Here is an 18986-nt window from a genome sequence, read left to right on the forward strand (position 1 = left end):
CTTATTCGTTGAAGGGTCTTGGCATATTATGACTTATTAATATTCACATAGCAAGAAGACAGATGGATTTTTCTATTGCTACTGTGACTTTTTTCTTGTTAACTAAATCCTAGGGCAAATTTAAACATGTCAGTTGGTAGGGGAAAAAAAACCACAAGCGGCCTTTAATTTTCCAAGCATCCCTGATAATATGTAGGGAGCATTATAAATGATGTTTTCCTCTCCTTCAAAACAGGGCTGTTTTGCTGTTTAGCTCCTCTTAGATTTTTACCAGAAATGAACAACTCACCAATTGTGATTCCCAAAGAGCAGACTTGAGGCTCCTGAGTACTTGTTCGACTAGCACCAAAAATTATGAGGTTCATGGAGTGTGTAGGGCAACAGTGTTTTGTGGGGTTTTTTTTTTTCTCCTTTTTTTCAGAGTGTGAATTTCAATTAAGTGGCGATCTTAACTAGTTCACGTTGCCCTGTTTTCAGAATATTCCTTTTCAAGTTGTGAATTTTAGTCTCGGAGACTGTCTATAAGTAGAATATACTTTAAACAAAATAATAAAAAAACAACACACACACACACACACACACACACACACAAATAAACAGGACATGAAGCTTGCTAGTCCAGCAGCAAGCACAGTCACGAGCACCATCTGGCGTTTGTATAACTTCTGGTTTGGGGTGTCCACAGTTGCATCAAACTGTGAGCTCCAAGGAAGTTAGGCAGTGTGTTCCGTCCACATTTGATTGCTCCAAGTCTCAGTCTTTGACTTGAAGTCTTAAAGGGCCTTTTCACAACTGACGTCTTGGTCATGGAACCCTCTGAGGTTCACAGGGGGGGTCTGTCCCAAAGTTAACAAGAGTCTCACTTGGTCACAATTTGTTCTATCTCATTGTAAGTTATCACTTCTTGCGTGTAACAGTGCAAATCAAAGCTGTTCTCTTTCTGTTTTACGTTTTTGTAAATCAGATTTGTCATCGCTTCCCATTTTCAAGTGCTTCTGAGTACCATGTGCATTGGGGAACTGAAAAAGGAGCCTGTCAGTACTTGAGAGCGGGCCCCTCCAACACTGCGGTCAGCTCACACGTGGTTTGCAGTGTTCAGCTTTCGATGGGAATGTGGCTGGTCTTTCTGGAGGCTGGGAGGTAAGACCCTGGCCCTTCCAGGCTGGAAGGGTGTCAAGATCAGCTCTTCCTTGTGCATGACTTGCAGCACTGTTTGCCATAAAATTTGTGGTTGCAGACACCATGCTGAGGCACAAGATGACACCAGCCGAAGAAATCTACACAGGATGGATCCTCTAAGGTGAGAGAACACATTCAGCACGTTAGGATAGGTTCTTAGCCTTTTTCTTAAGGTCAGGGCCTAGAGAACAAAGACTTGGGGTCGACTTGCCTTGTGCCCTGAGTGGTTCTTACATTATACATTAGGACTTTGGTGGGAGAGTGGGGAAAGCAGGATTAGGACACCTAAAGGGACCCATAACCATTAACAAAATGTAAACAGGTGGGGGGGAAAGTGGGTGTTTGAAAAAAGTCATATCCAGCCTGAGGTTAATGTCAGATCCTCCCAAATAACCCGGGGGCTACCGTTCTGCCTCCAAGGGAGGTACCCTAGAACAGCGCATTAGGGATACCCTGAGGGTGTTGTTAAACCACTAGTTCTGCTTCAGAAGGTCTGGGGTGAAGACTGAGATTTTTTATTTCTGCCACATTCTGTGTAGGTTTAAATAAAATCTCATGGCCAATTTGCAAATAAGTGAATTTAAGTCAGCACCAATCTTTTCAAACTTCTTTAGTTCTTTAAGATAACAGACGTGATTATCTATTGGAAGCAGAACATTGGGCATCAAAGGGTTTTACCCAAAAGGGCCTCAGGAGATACAGAAGGCACAGGAAGTTGTATGTAAATTTCTCTTTATGTAAACATAAATGCATGTTTTAGGAGTTAGGGTTCAGTCATTCTACTGGATTCTCAAGGATCTTTGACTTCAGAAATATTTAGGGTCTACCCTATACTCTCATTCATAGCTGGAATTTTTTTCTCTATGAAAGCCTTAAGTCACCCTCAACTCACCCAAAACCACACTCTGCCCACAGGCACCCAATCATGTCCCTTCCGAATTTGTCCTTCAGTGGCTCCCCTGTGTGCCTTTAGACATGTCATGAAAGGTTGCCGCTCTTCTGTTTTTCCTGCTGCTCCCAATTTTTATCCTGTCCTCCTGCGATTCAGAACTGCCTACAGTTCCTTCTTCCCTTCCTTAAGACTTGGTTCCTCTGCCTAAAACTCCCTTTTATACACACACACTTCACCCCTGTCTCATAGTAGCTCCAGTGATCCTTTTAACACAGAAATCCATTCATGTCATGTCCCTGCCCCTAACTCTGCCACTGGATCCCATCCACTCAGAGTGAAAGGTATGGTCCTTACAATGACTGACGAGGAGGCCCTAGGATCTGGTTCCCCTAAGACACCTGAGACACCTCTCCTTCATTTCCCTTAAGTCTTTGCTCAGAGGTCAGCGATCAGCAAGGCCTTCTCTGACCACCCTATAAAAACAGCAAGCCCCTTGGCCTCCCAGGAAGGAATCCCTGTGCCCTCCCTTGCTTTATTTTTCTACACTGGATTTACTGGTATTTATCATATTATGTTTACTATCTGGGTCCTCTCTAGAGTACAAGATCCTTAAGCAGAGGTTTTATCTACTTCTTTTCACTGCTTTGTTCCCAACATCTAGTGTCTTCTGAGTAGCTACTCAAAAAGTATTTGTTGAAAAAATAAATTCCCTGTACCTCTCATGGCTGAAACAACCAACTGAAACTATACTGTCAGCTTGGGTGTAAGGATGAAATGGAGTTGTTATTGTCTTTCCAATAAGTCCTGGGTATATTTTGGAGGTAGAGTCTAACGGATTTACTGAAAGGTTGGTAAAGGGTATGAGAGAAAAAGAAGAATCAAGAATGACTCTAGGATTTTGACCTGAGCATCTAGAAGAATGGGATCACGTTTACTGACATGGGGGACCTCTATAGGAGTGGAGGTAGGGCACCAGGAGACTGGTTTAGGATGTATTGTTAGAGATAGAAGCTAGACATGACACGAATACTTTGCCTATGTGTCTATTTATACATCTTCAAGTTCAATTTTTTTTCTTTTTTTTGCGGGCTTCTCACTTTTGTGGCCTCTCCCGTTGCGGAGCACAGACTCAGGACGCGCAGGCTCCGCGGCCATGGCTCACGGGCCCAGCCGCTCCTCGGCATGTGGGATCTTCCTGGACCGGGGCATGAACCCGCGTCCCCTGCACCGGCAGGCGGACTCTCAACCACTGCGCCACCAGGGAAGCCCCTCAATTATTTTTTAATATACACTTGTACAGTGTCTTATACCCCATTAGCATGCACCCTAATCAATCAGAATGTATGTCTGGATCAGTTTCTATTTAGATTGTAGAGATTATCTTCTTGATGCAGTGGAGATACTGGAGGATAAAAACAGACCACTAAAAGCATGGTCCTAACTGCACTGCTTATCGTCACTTACCCCTCTCGAGATAAGAATGGAATTTTGACAGGTAGCTGCAGCTTGTGCTATAAGCTAAACGTAAGTCCCGAAGCAGACATGAGGGGTCTCACTATGCTATCAGTATAAGTGCCGTGTTGGGTTATAGTTATCATGATCATTACTAGTAGCTTGTTATTCGAGCTTCTATTATGAGTCAGGTATTTTATTTACACTATTAAGGACGACCCTAGAGTGAGCTTCACATCTTACATGCAGACAACTGACAAATATTTTTGGCTTCATCTTCAAAATACAGTCAGCATCCAGCCACCCCCACACCTGCGACTGCCCCAGTGGGAACTCGTCCCCTCGCTGGACTGTTGGAGCTGCCTTCTGCAGAGCAGACAAGTCCTCGTTCTGTTCTAGGTCCCCTGCCCTCATCTCAGTATAAGTGCCAATGATCTCCAAGTCAGATCCTCCTGCACCTCTGCTCTAAGTTCTCTGTTGCCTTCCCTCGAACTCAGACTTTTATCTGAGGTCCTTATAATAACTTACAGGGCCTCCAGGATCACTTTTAGCTCATGGCTTAACCCCCCTTCACTGTATTCATCCTGCTCCAGGTGTCTTGCTGTCCTGCCTTGATCAGATTTACATATTCCTGCCTCAGGGCCTTTGCATTTGCTGTTCCCTCTGCCAGGAACACTCTCCTAGATGCATACATAGCTCACCTTCCTTTAGGTTGTCTTCAGGTCTCTGTTTAAATATCGCATCATCAAAGTGGCCTTGCCTGACTATTCTATCTAAACTGGTTTTCCCACCACCTCTTCAACCCCAACTATTCTCTTGTCATACACCCTTCTTCAGTTTTATTCTCTGCTACTTTGCCATATAACATTGTACATTAATTGGTTGGTTTGTTGTCTGTTTCCAGGTATGAAGGTGAAACTGCCCATTTTGTTCCCTGCTCTATCTACAGTCGGACATCAGAACAGTTCCTGGTTCCCAGTAAGCACTAAATAGGTAAGTATTAAGAACTGAATTACCTTATTTAACTCTCAGTAACCTTTTAAGGTAAACATTACCTTAAATGCTTTTTATAAATAGTTTTATAAATAGTTTTAAAACTATTTATAAATAGTTTTATAAATAGTTTTAAAAATAGTTTATAAAAAACTTTTTATAAATAGTTTTATAAGTAGTCCATTTTATAAATAGTTCAGAAAGTTTAAAACCTTGTCCATGTCCACACAGTAAGTGGCACAATGTGGACTCAAATCCATTTTTTTCCCCATTATTAATAGATGCATGTTTTATTAAAGGTATAAAGACCAAAGATTTGTAACTTTAATAATCCAGATTCTTATTTTAAATTCACCAACATTATTTATTCATTTTTTAAACTTTTTTTTTCTTTTTAACATCTTTATTGGAGTATAATTGCTTTACAATGGTGTGTTAGTTTCTGCTGTATAACAAAGTGAATCAGCTATACATATACATATATCCCCGTATCTCTTCCCTCTTGTGTCCCCCTCCCTCCCACCGTCCCTATCCCACCCCTCTAGGTGGTCAAAAAGCACCGAGCTGATCTCCCTGTGCTATGCGGCTGCTTCCCACTAGCTGTCTATTTTATATCAAATCCATTTTTATGAATTCAGAGTCCTTGCTCCTTTCATTGTACAGTGCTGCCCACCCGTCCCCCTCCCGACTTGAAGATGTGAGGACTTCCATGAGGAGTAGCTTGTTTGTATTGTGTGTCTAGTCATCTCCAACTTCATCTCACTAGTCTGCAGTCCAGGCATCTTCCAGACGGTTACCAGTTATAGGGCAGTGTGACCGACAAGTGTCTGGTGGTTACAGCCCAGGGCTTTGCTCTTTTCTGAATAAGCCTTACACATAAAATATATGTAATACCAAGTCATAGGGTTGGTCCCCAAAGTGGAGATCCAATGAATACATCCAGGTAAAGCAACCCACAGTGATGATGGTATGAGGTGAATGCCCTAGATGGGCTGCCAGCATGGCGGGGGGTGTGAGGGATGTCACACCTGCTTGGCTGTCCTGGAAGACAGGATAGAAGAAACATCTGCTCTGAGGTCCAGTTTGAGTTACTGCAATGCCTCAAAACTTCCACCTGACTGTCAGCTCCTTGAGGGCAAGACTGTATGTCTGAAACTCTCACAGTGCCTAGCAGAGCACGCAGCCCCCCGCAGGGGTCTCAGAGAAGATTCAGAGAACAGAAACCTCTTCCCTGTATCCCCATGGGAACGCTTACTGCCCACTCACAGTTCCTGAAAACTCAGGGCCGAAAATACACTCAAATCACTTCCCCCAGTGGGCATCCAGCCAGCAACATAAGAAGGAAGACTTCTGGGCAGTAGCGTGTGCATGCCACCCTCCTTACCTTGGGGATGGCAATGGGAGAACTGAGAGGAAATCTCCAACTTAGTAAGACTATAGCCCACGTTTTTGGCCAGGAAGAAACACCTGGGCTTGTGTCCTTCATATTTGCCTTCTCATTTTACTCCTCTTTCTAAAAGGAGACCTGACTCGGTCAAGAGGCATGGAGAGAAGTCCCTCTTCCAGGAAGCCTTTCCCCACATCCTCCTTTTTCACTTCGCACCATCCCTGCAAACCAGCTAGAGCTCACCGCCGTCACAACGCTAGGGACGTTCCCCCTGTTTTATTTGCAGTGGTGTCTTTCTCCTCTTTTGAGACACTGAGCTCCCTGTGGCTTAAGACCAAGACCCTGCCATGTTCTTTTATCCCTAGAAGAGCGGTAAAGGGGAAACAAGAGTACTTAACACACAGTCCTTTATTTACACACTCCTGCATTTGTTCATGTAACACGTGTTGAGCACCTACTGTGTGCCATGTGTGGTGACGGGTGCACAAAATAATAAACATCGACAGCCTCCCCACCGCCTTGCCCCTAGCATGCCTCTTGACTCTCCCTACCTCACAGTCCTGCCCAGGAAATACGTACTCTTGAGTATTTTCAGGATTGGCCTTTGGCCTTTCTGAAAGTACTGAGGGGGCATGCCCTTTATTTGTGGCCCTTCCAGACTGAGCCTTTGTATGTGTGGGTTTGTCTGTGGCCAACTGACTAAAGGGTGAAAGTGAAAAATCACCGATGGTGAGGAAAGGGGTCGTCAGTCTGGGAGTATATGACCACTTACTTCTTCCCCTATAAGCTTTATGCTGAGAAAGGCTGCAGGTTTGTAGAATTCTGGCATTGCCTTAGAGGTGATCTGGCTCTGCTATGTTATTTGTTTTCTTATCTTGTGCAAACCCCAGATAAGAAAGGAGAAAGAGCAGAGGAGAGAAAATTGATGCCTGGAGCTAAGGCTGTAAGAAGGAGATAAACAACAACATCAATTTAGAGATGGGAAGTGGTATGGACAGTGAAAGAGGAAGTGAGGAACAGGCCTGAACCTGATTCACCACAACTTGGAAAACCTGGGGTAAGAGATTGGATAAAGTGAAAACTCAGCAGGTACACGATGGAAAATGATTCTTGGGCACAAGGAAATCTGATTAGGCTGAAGAAATATTTCCTGGTGTTTGTCAGATTACTTTAAAATAAGATGGACTAGTGAAGAAGAGTATGGTTCACTCAGACAAGTGAATTTCCCATTTTTCCATCAGCACTCACTGTACTTCATTTGACCTAACTTGAACCAAAAAAAAAACCATTCAGGGTGTAGTGCTAGGATAATGCATATTCACTGCAATTGTAATTTATCTGTCGCCTCAATTAAAATGTAAGTTCCTAGGGCTTCCCTGGTGGCACAGTGGTTGAGAGTCCGCCTGCCGATGCAGGGGACGCGGGTTCGTGCCCCGGTCCGGGAAGATCCCACATGCCGCGGAGCGGCTGGGCCCGTGAGCCATGGCCGCTGAGCCTGCGCGTCCGGAGCCTGTGCTCCGCAACGGGAGAGGCCACAGCAGTGAGAGGCCCGCGTACGTATGTTCCTAGAGGGCAATTCTTGTTCACTCTTGCATTCTGGTGGATAAGCATTATCTCTGGCCTATGGTGGTTACTTTGTTCAACTTTTTTTATCTTTCTTTTTTTAAATGTAATTTTTATTTGATCTTGCAGTATAGTTGATTTACTATGTTGTGTCAGTTTCAGGTGTACAGCAAAGTGATTCAGTTATACATATATCCATTCTTTTTTAGATTCTTTTCCCATATAGGATATTACAGAATATTGAGTAGAGGTCCCTGTGCTATACAGTATGTCCTTATTGGTTATCTCTTTTATATATAGTAGCGTGTATATGTTAATCCCAAACTCCTAATTTATCCCTCCCTCCCCACGTTTCCCCTTTGGTAACCGTAAGTTTGTTTTCGAAGTCTGTGAGACTGTTTCTGTTTTGTAAATAAGTTCATTTGTATCATTTTTTTTTTAGATTCCACATATAAGTGATATCATATGATACTTCTCTTCCTCTGTCTGACTTATGATGAGCTCTAGGCCCATCCAGGTTGCTGCAAATGGCATTATTTCATTCTTTTTTATGGCTCTGGCGCATGGTGGTTACTTTTTTCAATTTAAATTTAAGAAAAGGGCCTTGCAACATTACCATTTCGTCCTTTCAAAGTAAAAATGAATGGCTAAAAAGCCATTAATTGTAGAATTAAATGTTCTTGCATACCCATGCAAACAAGATCACTTTGAGCAGGAACTTTCCTGGATCTGTGCCTTGTACACCTCTCAGGAGTGCTCTTCACATAGACTTGGATGTGAATGGCGCCCCCTAGCGTTGTGCAATGCATAAGCTACGCAATCAAATACGGTAGGCTTTTGAAAAATATTCCAAAGAGCAGTAAAACTGACTGGCACGTGGGGTCCTTTACCTCTCTTTTCAGGAGCTGGACAGAAGTTTGTATTACAGGCTCGTAGCACCGGAGGTTTCTGCCGGAGCAGACAACTTGAGGAAGGCTGGCCCTGCTGAACACAGTGGACTGATCGAGTCTGGACCCCTCCTCCACAGGTCACCGTGCACTGCAGAAAAGGGAAAAGAGGAAGGTGTCAGGATCAGTCGGGATGGTGTCCTGTCTGATGTCAGTGACATCAAATAAAAGGAATCCCTATGCTTCATGACATCGCCAAGATGCCTGTCCATAAAACAGGGATTGTCCAGAGCCAGGCACAATGTGCTCGTGGTACACTGAGTCTCTTCTAACATGTGGGAGCCATGGGATCTGATTAGAAGGCTCTTAAGCAAATGCTGTCTATCTCCCCCAAGAATGTGTGTCTCCCAGTTAAGTGACTCATAAAGAAATACAGAAGCTGCTATAAGAATGCAGAAACAAAGAGAGACACATCTAGGCAATTCATCACAGTATTTAAAGAATTCCAGGCAATCTCTGCAGATACGATAGTGGAGGGGATAGTTCAAAACTTGGACAGCAAAAGAAATAACTCTCCGAGACAGCTTTGGAATTATGCCCTCTGTGCCCAGCCGAATTCTGAGTTAGCCTGGTGGATATGGTGCTTCCTAGAAGTCAATTATTTCACTGTCCAACTGAAGTTTAAAAAAAAAAAAAAAGACTAATAAGGAGTGTCAAGTTATATTTTTCCAGGCACACATATAAGGATATTTGTGCCTGGAAAACAAGAAAATATTATCAGGGGAAAAAGATAGCCCTTTAAATAGATTTTTATATGTATTTTGCTTTTAAAAAATTCACTAAATTATCCTTATTATTTTTCTTATTTTATTGTGGACAGGTGCAGACTTCATCTTGGACAAGCATCACTGTATGGATTGGCATTTGAGAGGAAAAGATACGTTGAGGTAAAAAGAGTATGAGTTTTGGATTTAGCCCCAAATTCAAATACAGCTGTATTAGTGTTATCAAATCATTTAAACCAGAAGTTGGCAAACTTTTTTTGTAAAGAGCAAGACAGTAAATATTTTTATTTGATTTACAATATTGTATTAGTCTCAGGTGTACAACAGAGTGATTCAAAATTTTTATAGATTATATTCCGTTTATAGTTATTATAAAATATTGGTTATAACCCCTGTGCTGTAAAACATGTCATTGTAGCTTATTTATTATATATACAGTAGTTTGTACCTTTTAATGCCCCTCCCACTCTGTTACTGGTTCTCTATATTTTTTACATTCTACGTATAAGTGATAACAGTGTTTATCCTTCTCTATCTGACTTATTTCACTAAGCATAATACCTTCCTGGTCCATTGATGTTGCTGCAAATGGCATTATTTCCTTTTTTATGGCTGAGTAGTAGTCCATTATATACATGTACCACATCTTCTTTATCCACTCATCTGTTGATAGGTACTTAGTTTGCTTTCATATCTTGGTTATTGTAAATAATGCTGTTACGAAAATTAGGGTGCATGTATCTTTTTGAATTAGTGTTTTCTTTTTCTTTGGATACATACCCAGGAGTTGAACTGCTGGGTCATATGGTAGTTCTATTTTTAGTTTTTTGAGGAATGTCCATACTATTTTCCACAGTGTCTGCACCAATTTACATTCCCACCAACAGTGTATAGGGGTTCCCTTTTCTCCACATCCTCGCCAACATTTGTTATTTGCGTTCTTTTTGATGATAGCCATACTAAGAGGTGTGAGGTAACATCTCACTGTGTGTTTTTTTTTTTAATGTAACTTTATTTTTGGCTGCGTTGGGTCTTCGTTGCTGTGTGCGGGCGGGCTTCCTGTAGTTGCAGGGCGAGTGGGGGCTACTCTTCAGTGTGGGCTTCTCATCGCAGTGGCTTCTCTTGTCGTGGAGCACGGGCTCTAGGCACGCAGGCTCAGTAGTTGCGGCATGCGGGCTCAAGAGTGCAGGCTCAGTAGTTGTGGCGCGTGGGCTCAGCTGCTCTGCGGCATGTGGGATCTTCTAGGACCAGGGCTTGAACCCGTGTCCCCTGCATTAGCAGGCAGATTCTTAACCACTGTGCCACCAGGGAAGCCCCTCACTGTGGTTTTGATTTGCATTTCTCTGACGATCAGTGATGTTGAGCATCTTTTCATGTACTCTTTGGCCATCTGCATGTCCTCTTTGGAAAAGTGTTTATTCAGTTCTTCTGCCCATTTTTGATTGGGTTGTTTTGTTTTTTGATATGGATTTGTGTGAGCTGTGTATATGTTTTGGATATTATCCCCTTATTAGTCACATCATTTGCAAATATTTCCTCCCAGTCGGTAGGTTGTCATTTCATTTTGTCTATGGTTTCCTTTGATGTGAAAAGTTTTTAAGTTTAATTAGATCCCATGTGTTTATTTTTGCTTTAGTTTCCTTTGCCTGAGGAGGCAGACAGACCTAAAAACACATTGCTACAATTTATGTAAAAGAATGTTCTGCCTATGTTTTCTTCTAGGAGTTTTATGGTTTCTGGTCTTACATTTAGGTCTTTACTCCATTTTGAGTTTATTTTTGTATATGGTATGAGAAAATGTACTAATTTCATTCTTTTACATGCAGTAGTACAGTTTTCCTAGTACCACTAATTGAAGAGACTATTTTCTCCACTGTATATTCTCGCCTCCTTCATTGTAGATTAATTGACCTTAAGTGCATGGGTTTAATTCTGGGCTCTCTATTCGGTCCCATTAATCCATGTGTCTGTTTTTGTGCCAGTATCATACTGTTTAGATTACCATAGTTTTTTAGTATAGTCTGAAGTCAGGGAGCATGATACCTCCAGTTCTGTTCTTCTTTCTCAAGACTGTTTTGGCTATTTAGGGTCTCTTTTGTTTCCAAACAAATTTTAAGATTATTTGTTCCAGTTCTGTGAAAAATGCTATTGGTATTTTGATAGGGATTGCACTGAATATGTAGATTGCCTCGGGTAGTATGATCATTTTGACAATATTAATTATATTAACTCTTCCAGTCCACAAACACAGTATATCTTTCCATCTGTTTATGACCTCTTCAGTTTCTTTGATCAGTGTCTTATAGTTTTACGAGTACAGGTCCTTTACCTCCTTGGGTAGGTTTATTCCTAGGTATTTTATTCTTTTTGAGGTAACTGTAAATGGGATTGTTTAATTTCTCTGACAGGTTGTTATTAGTGTATGGAAGTATAACAGATTTCTGTACATTAATTTTGTATCCTACAGCTTTACCAAATCCATTGATGAGCTGTGGTGGTTTTTTTGGTGGTGTATCTTTAGGAGTTTCTATGTACAGTATAATGTCATCTACAAACAGTGACAGTGTTACTTCTTCTTCTCCAGCGTGGATTCCTTTTATTGCCCTGCCTTGTGCAGAGGCTGCTGACCGCTGCTTGGTGAGGCTGTGTCACAAGGTGGCTGGCTGCAGAACCCTGGGGTTAGTGCTGGCTTGCTGGGGAGCAGGGTCAGGGTCCAGGAGATCCCAGGGCTGAGGCCCACCTACTGGTGCATTCAGCCGGGTCCTGGGGCTAGTGCCAGCCCAGTGGCAGGCAAAGTCAGGTCCTGTCGTCTGGCTGCAGAGTCCAGTGGTCCCAGAGGTTGTGTCTAAATGTTGGTGGGTAAAGCCATTTTCTGACACAGCTGCTGTGGGCCTGGCATGTCTCACAGCTTGTGTTGGCCTACTGATGAGTTGGGCTGGATCCCAGGGCAGCTGGCAGCCAAGGTATCTTAGAGCTGGTGTTGGCCTGCTGGTGGGTGGGCTGGGTCCCGCCATGGCTGCAGTTGTCCTGAGGCTGCTGTCCACCTGCTGGTGGGTGAGGCTGGTTCTGAGGCTAGAGCAGCCTCACTGGTAGGCTGGGCTTGGGCCCAGGGAGTCTTAAGGCAGCCTCTTTGCTGGTGGGTGGGGCAGCATCTGCACCCAGTTAAACTGCTTGGCCTGAGGCGTCCCAGTACTGGTGCCTTTAGGCTGGTAGGCAGGGCTGGATCCCTAGGCTAATCAGCTCGAGGGAGGTTACAAAATGGCGCTTGCCAGCACTAGTGTCCATGTGGTAGAATGAGCTCCCCCAATGCCAGTGTCTGTACCCAGGGTTTGTTCCAGTTGCTTCCTTCTTCTCCAGGAGACTCTCCAAGATCAGCAGGTAGGTCTGACCCAGGCTCCTTTCTAAGCATTGCTTATGCCCTAGGTCTCAGAGCGTGTGACATTCTGTGTGCACCCTTTAAGAGCGGTGTCTCTGTTTCCCACAGTGCTCCGGAACTCCTGAAAGTAAGCTCCACTGGCCTCCAAGGCCAGACGTCCTGAAGGCTCAGCTTCCTGGTGCAGATCCCTCGCTCCCTGGGGACAAGCTCTGCAACTGTAGCGATTCTTCCATTTGTGAATCACCCACCCGGGGGTATACTGCGACTCTGCCTCTCCTACCCATCTCACTGTGGCTCCTTCGTTACATCTTTAGTTGCAGAAGATCTTTTCTGGTAGGTTCCGGTCTTTGTCGTCAATTGTCGTTCTGTAAATAGTTGTTATTTTGGTGTGCCCGTGAGAGGGGGTGAACTCCTACTCTGTCATCTGGGGAACTCTCCTCTCACAGTAGTACGTATTTTAGGCTTTATGGGCCATACGATTTTTGTTGCAGTTACTCAACTTTGCCTTTGCAGCACTAAAGCAGCCGTGAACACCACAAACAAATCAGCATGGCTGTGCGCTAATGAATCAATTTCTAAATCTGTTAAAATTTTTTAAAGGAATTCATAGCAATAGGCATATCACCTAGTAGGAGCCTAGCCAATTAGAGAGATGCAATCATGCTAATTTCCTGATCTTTCCTCCATGTTTTAGTTCCCAGAGCCTCCCCAATACATACCCAAACCTACCTGGCACCTGTGTTGCATGATGAGGTGGGTAGCACCTCTCAAGCCAGTGGGGTCTCTGAAGAGCTATGTAACTCCCATTGGTTGTAACAATGCACGGACCAAAACACAGCTTTGGATTCCTGAGGGCATATCATTCTCTGAGACTTAGCATCACATACCAATCCTAGCCCAAAGCAGTGTGTCTAAAGTTGCCTCCAAGTCTTTCGAGGATCTGAGTTTAAAAGCTGGGTGTCTTTGGCTGAATTGCCGAAGTCACTGAGCTTTACCTGCCTCAAAAAAGGGGCAATAATACCCACTGATAAGACTGTTTCCAGGATGAACGGAGGGAACAGAGGATGCATGCACAGTCCGTAGCGTAGAAAGCGTTTGACAAATGTTAGCTATTATATTATTCAGAAACATGACATAAAAACCAAGCGAGTCAAGCCTCTGAGCAGCATTTCTAAAATACAGAAGACTCTCGTGATGGTTTGAACACCAGCAACGACTGTGAACATCAGCACGGTGTGACGGCCCTGGGACTAAGGACTTTATTTACTCATTAAAAAAGGCTTCCCTGGTGGCGCAGTGGCTGAGAGTCCGCCTGCCGATGCAGGGGACACGGGTTCGTGTACTGGTCCGGGAGGATCCCACATGCTGCGGAGCGGCTGGGCCCGTGAGCCATGGCCACTGAGCCTGCGCATCCGGAGCCTGTGCTCCGCAAGAAAAAAAAAAAACCCAGCTCTGCAAGATATTATCATCTCAATTTTCTAGATGTGAAAATGGAGGCTCACAGATGATGGAATCTGCCCAGGGCCGCATGGGCAGTGGAGCTGGCCAAGGAGCTCAGGTTGTTTGGACAGGTCTGTAACAGCAGCAGCTGTAAACTGCCTCCTTTTCTTGAATCTCTCCTAGGTGTAAAACCCCTCACTCTGTGTGCACTCACCTGTTGCCATGGCGACGAATACCACCCAGCTGCCATACTGTACACTGGACGGGCTGGACACGCCCCTCGGTTGCAGGTTTCTTCCAAGTCCAGGTTTGGTTTCTTAATATTGCGGCACCGTCGCTCAGGGAGGGTTACCAGCTTGCCCTGGAAGGCCTTCTCGCTGCATTTCATTTCCCTCTTCCTTACCCCCAAACCACAGCTAGCGGAACACTAGGGGCCAAGAAAAGAGGCGTCAGTGTGCAGGCTCCACCGTTACGTCTGCTGCACAGATGCGTTCTGACCTAAGGAGGCACCATCCACGTGTAATCCGAGGGACGGGACTGCAGCAGGTCAACCTGCACCACGCCTGGATCCCGAAAGCACTGCACCCAGTCCCTCGTGCTGTAGAGGCCAGAGAATCGGAGTCACTTTCCCAAGGTCACAGAAGTCATCAGTACCGTAGAACAAAATGAGGCCCTGCCCAGCAGGACCAGGAGATGCCACGTGGAGGGAGTGAGACAAAGTCCGAGAGAGAGACAAAATTGGCAGAGGATGTGATCAGGATCTCTGTGTAGTGACTGGATGTCCAGGAATACCTGAGGCCTCTCTGCAGAGTCAGGGCTCGGTGTGCCAAGGAAGCAGGGCAGGGAGACTGGGGTTAGATGCAGTGCAGGGGAAGAACCGTCAGATCACAAGTAACTTGCCTTCATTTTTACCCTGCTTCCCTCTTGGCTGAGATACAACCTGCAGCTGTGGTATGGCAGGAAAAACAGAGAAGGATGGAGGCTGATGAAAAGTATGAGAAAACCTGTTTGTTTTGGTTTTAAACAGTATTATGGAATACTGTACGAAGCCTTGATGAACTGAATAAATCCGTAAGAAGTGGCATCCGTGTAACCATCATAAATAACGAAGGACAGGGATGGGATCGAGATGCTGGAGGACCAGGGTATGGAGCTCACCTTCTGCCACAAACACATCAAAAATACACCTGCACGTGGACTGATTCTCACAGAACATCTACTGAACCCTGGCAGGAGACCTCAGACTTTCAAAAGGGTAAGAAAATCTCCACATAACTGGGTAGGACAAAAGAAAAAAGGAAACAAAAGAGGAATTGGGACAGGATCTGTGCCCCTGGGAGGAAACTGTGCAAGGGGAAGGCTTTCTGCACCCTGGGAAGTCCCCTCACTGGCAGGGAGATCAACCAGGACAGAGGGGAAGCTTTGGAGCCTTGGAGGAGCACAGCAACCAGTTTGTAGAGGGCAAAGAGGAGAGAGACCTGCATGGAGGGTTGGTACCACTGCCCGGAACCCCCTAGCCTGAGATGCTCCTCTGCTGAGGCAGGCAGGGGCTGGGTGCTGACGCTCGGGATTTGGAGGTCAGACCCAGGGAGAGGACTGGGGTTGGTTGCTTGGAGACACCCAGAGGGGGCTAGGGCGTGGTATGCCCCAGCTGAGGGAGGACAGAAAGAAGCCTGGGCCCATTAGAGAGGCAAGGCACTATTGTTGGGGGGGGGGTGTGCTAGGAGGGGGGCAGGACCGCCATAGGAGCTTCTTTCTCTGTGAGGGCACTCTCGGCAGCAAAGTCCTGGAGGGGAAAGTCTGCAACCTAGGTTACTCTACCCAGCAAGATTACCATTTCGAATAGAAGGGGAGGGAAAGAATTTCTCAGACAAGCAAAAACTAAAAGAATACAGCAGTACTAAACCTATCCTAGAAGAAATACTGAAAGGTCTTTTCTAAACAGAAAGGAAGATATAGGAAGGAGGAAATCACAAATGGAAAGTAAATCACTTAAAGAATTCAATATACAGATCAAAAGGAAAAAAAAAACCTATCTGTGAAAGCAATGATAAATACAGGAACAGCAAAAGGATAAACATGAAGATGTACAAAAGGACATGAAAATCATAAAATGTGGGGAAAGAGTAAGAAAATGTAGATTTTTTTTTCTAGAATGTGTTTGAGCCTATTTGACTATCAGTCTAAAGCAAGCAGATATAGGAAGGGGTGAACATACTTGAAAAACAGGGCAACCACAAATCAAAAACGTACAATAGATTCACAAAAACCAAAAGGAAGAAAACACAAGCATAAAATAAAAGGAAATCATTAAACCACAGAAAGAAAAACAAGAAGAACAGAACAAAGAAGAAACAAAATTAACTGGAAAACAAGGTTTAAAATGGCAATAAATACATATGTATCAATAATTACCTTAAATGTCAATGGACTGAATGCTCCAATCAAAAGACACAGAGTGGCAGACTGGATTAAAATACAAGAGACCCACCATAGGGCAGAGGACACAAATAGATTGAAAATGAGGGGATGGAAGAAGATACTTCATACAAACAGAAACGACAAGAAAGTGGGAGTCACAATACTTGTATCAGACAAAAGACTTTTTCTTTATGGCCTCTGTTTTAAAGAAGGACACTATATAATGATAAGAGGGTCAATACAAGGAGAGGATTTTACACTCCTTAACATATATGCACCTAATATAGGAGCACCAAAATACATAAAACAAATCCTAACAGACATAAAGTCTCCAACTATTATTGTATTCCTGTCAATCTCTCCCTTTAACACCCCACTCACATCAATGGACGTATCTTCTAGACAGAAAATCAAAGACAACAGAGATCCTAAATGATACAATAGAACAGTTACACTTAATTGATATTTTCGGGACATTACATCAAAAAAACCCAAACAAACCAGAATACACATTCTTTTCAAGTACACATGGAACATTCTCTAGGACTGACCACATACTAGGGCGAAAAACTAACCTCAACACATTTAAGAGTATAGAAATTATTTTGAGCATCTTCTCTGACCGCAATGGCATGAAGCTAGAAATCAACCATAGGAAAAGAAACGAGAAAAAAACCGATTACGTGGAGACTAAACGATGTGCTACTAGAAAAACCAGTGGGTCAACAAGGAAATCCAAAAAGAAACTAAAAAGTACCTTGAAACAAATGAAACGAAAGCACAACCACACAAAAGCTATGGGATGCAGCAAAATCAGTTCTTACAGGGAAGTTCCTAGAACTACATGCCTTCCTCAAAACAACAAGAAAAATCTCAAACAACCTAACCTACTACCTAATTGAGGAGATAATTAGAAAAAGGAGAGTAAACAAACGTAAGGCAGCAGAAGGAAGGAAACAATACAGTTTAGAGGAAATAAAACAGATTAAAAAACAATAGAAAAAAATAAAATCAAGAGCTGGTTCTTTGAAAGGGTAAACAAAATTGACAAACCTCTGACCAGACTCACCAAGAAGAAAAAGAGAACCCAAATAAACAAAATAAGAAATGAAAAATGCCTTAAAGACTTAAACTTAAAACATGACACTGTAAAACTCGTAGAAGAGAGCATAGGCAAAACATTCTCTGACATAAATCATACCGGTGTTTTCTTAGGTCAGCTTCCCAAGGCAATAGAAATAAAAACAAAAATAAACAAGTGGGACCCAATCAAACTTACAAGGTTTTTCACAGCAAAGGAAACCATAAAAAAACTGAAAACCTGTGGAACAGGAGAAAACTTTTGCAGATGATGCTGCAGATGATGCAACCAACAAGGGCTTAATATCCAAAATATACAAACAGCTCATACAACTTAACAAGAGAAAAAACAACCCAATTGAAAAATGGGCAGAAGACCGAAATAAACATTTCTCCAAAGAAGGCGTACAAATGGCCAATAGGCACGTGAAGAGATGCTCAACATCACTAATTATTAGGGAAATGCAAATCAAAACTACAGTGAGGTACCACCTCACACTGGTCAGATGGCCATTATTAAAAAGTCTACAAATAACAAATGCTGGAGAGGGTGTGGAGAAAAGGGAACGCTCCTGCCCTGTTGGTGGGAATGTAAGTTGGTGCAGGCACTGTGGAAAACCGTATGGAGGTTCCTCAGAAAACTAAAAATAGAATTGCCACATGATCCAGCATATAACCAGACAAAAAACTTTAATTCAAAACGATACATGCACCCCTACGTTCATAGCAGTACTATTCACAATAGCCAAGACACGGAACCAACCTAAATGTCTATTGACAGATGAATGGATAAAGAAAATGTACATATATGAAATGGGATATTACTCAGCCATAAAAAAGAATGAAATTATGCCATTTGCAGCAACATGGATGGATCTAGAGATTATCATACTAAGTGAAATAAGTCAGAAGGAAAAAGACAAATACCATATGGTATCACTTATATGTGGAATGTAAGATATGACACAAATGAACATATCTATGAAACAGAAACAGACACACAGACATAGTGAACAAACTTGTGGTTGCCAAAACGGAGGGGTGGAGGGAGAGGGATGGATTGGGAATTTGGGCTTAGTAGATGCAAACTGTTACATTTAGAATGGATAAACTACAAGGTCCTGCTGTATAGTACAGGGAACTATATCCAATCTCCAGGGATAAACCATAATGGAAAAGAATATAGAAAAGAATGTATACATGTGTATAACTGAGTCACTTTGCTGTACAGCAGAAATTAGCACAACACTGTAAATCAACTCTACTTCAATAAAGATAAAATAAATAAATAATAAAGGATAACACTGAGCTTATACTTACAGCAGCTCTATGAGGGAGGGAGGTGCAAGTGTTGGCTCCAAGGTGCCAAGGAGGAAAATGAGGCTTAGCCCAAGGTCACACCTGTAGTAATCACTGAAGGCTGCGTTTTAACGGGCTAAGTCTGATTCAAGCCCATGCCTTTAGCCATTAGGTTATAATGTCTCTTAAAGAAAATGAGCGAGGAGGAGAGAGGCGGACGTGTTGCTCTATA

General features: G+C 43.3%; 1 protein-coding gene across 2 annotated transcripts in view; it reads right to left on the reverse strand.

Moving 5' to 3' along the window:
• Positions 1 to 383: 383 nt before the first annotated feature.
• The window catches only part of ADAMTS18 (ADAM metallopeptidase with thrombospondin type 1 motif 18), a 156855-nt gene continuing 138252 nt past the window's right edge, over positions 384 to 18986 (reverse strand). For both annotated transcript variants that reach the window (XM_060289772.1, XM_060289773.1), the window contains 3 exons: positions 14169 to 14381; positions 8357 to 8504; positions 384 to 1295 (listed from right to left, as the gene is read on the reverse strand). In XM_060289772.1, the coding sequence (XP_060145755.1) occupies positions 1180 to 1295; positions 8357 to 8504; positions 14169 to 14381 (477 nt within the window). In that variant the 3' untranslated portion in view covers positions 384 to 1179. The remainder of the gene's footprint in view (positions 1296 to 8356; positions 8505 to 14168; positions 14382 to 18986) is intronic.

Source organism: Globicephala melas, chromosome 19, assembly GCF_963455315.2.
Source record: "Globicephala melas chromosome 19, mGloMel1.2, whole genome shotgun sequence".
Taxonomy (NCBI): domain Eukaryota; kingdom Metazoa; phylum Chordata; class Mammalia; order Artiodactyla; family Delphinidae; genus Globicephala; species Globicephala melas.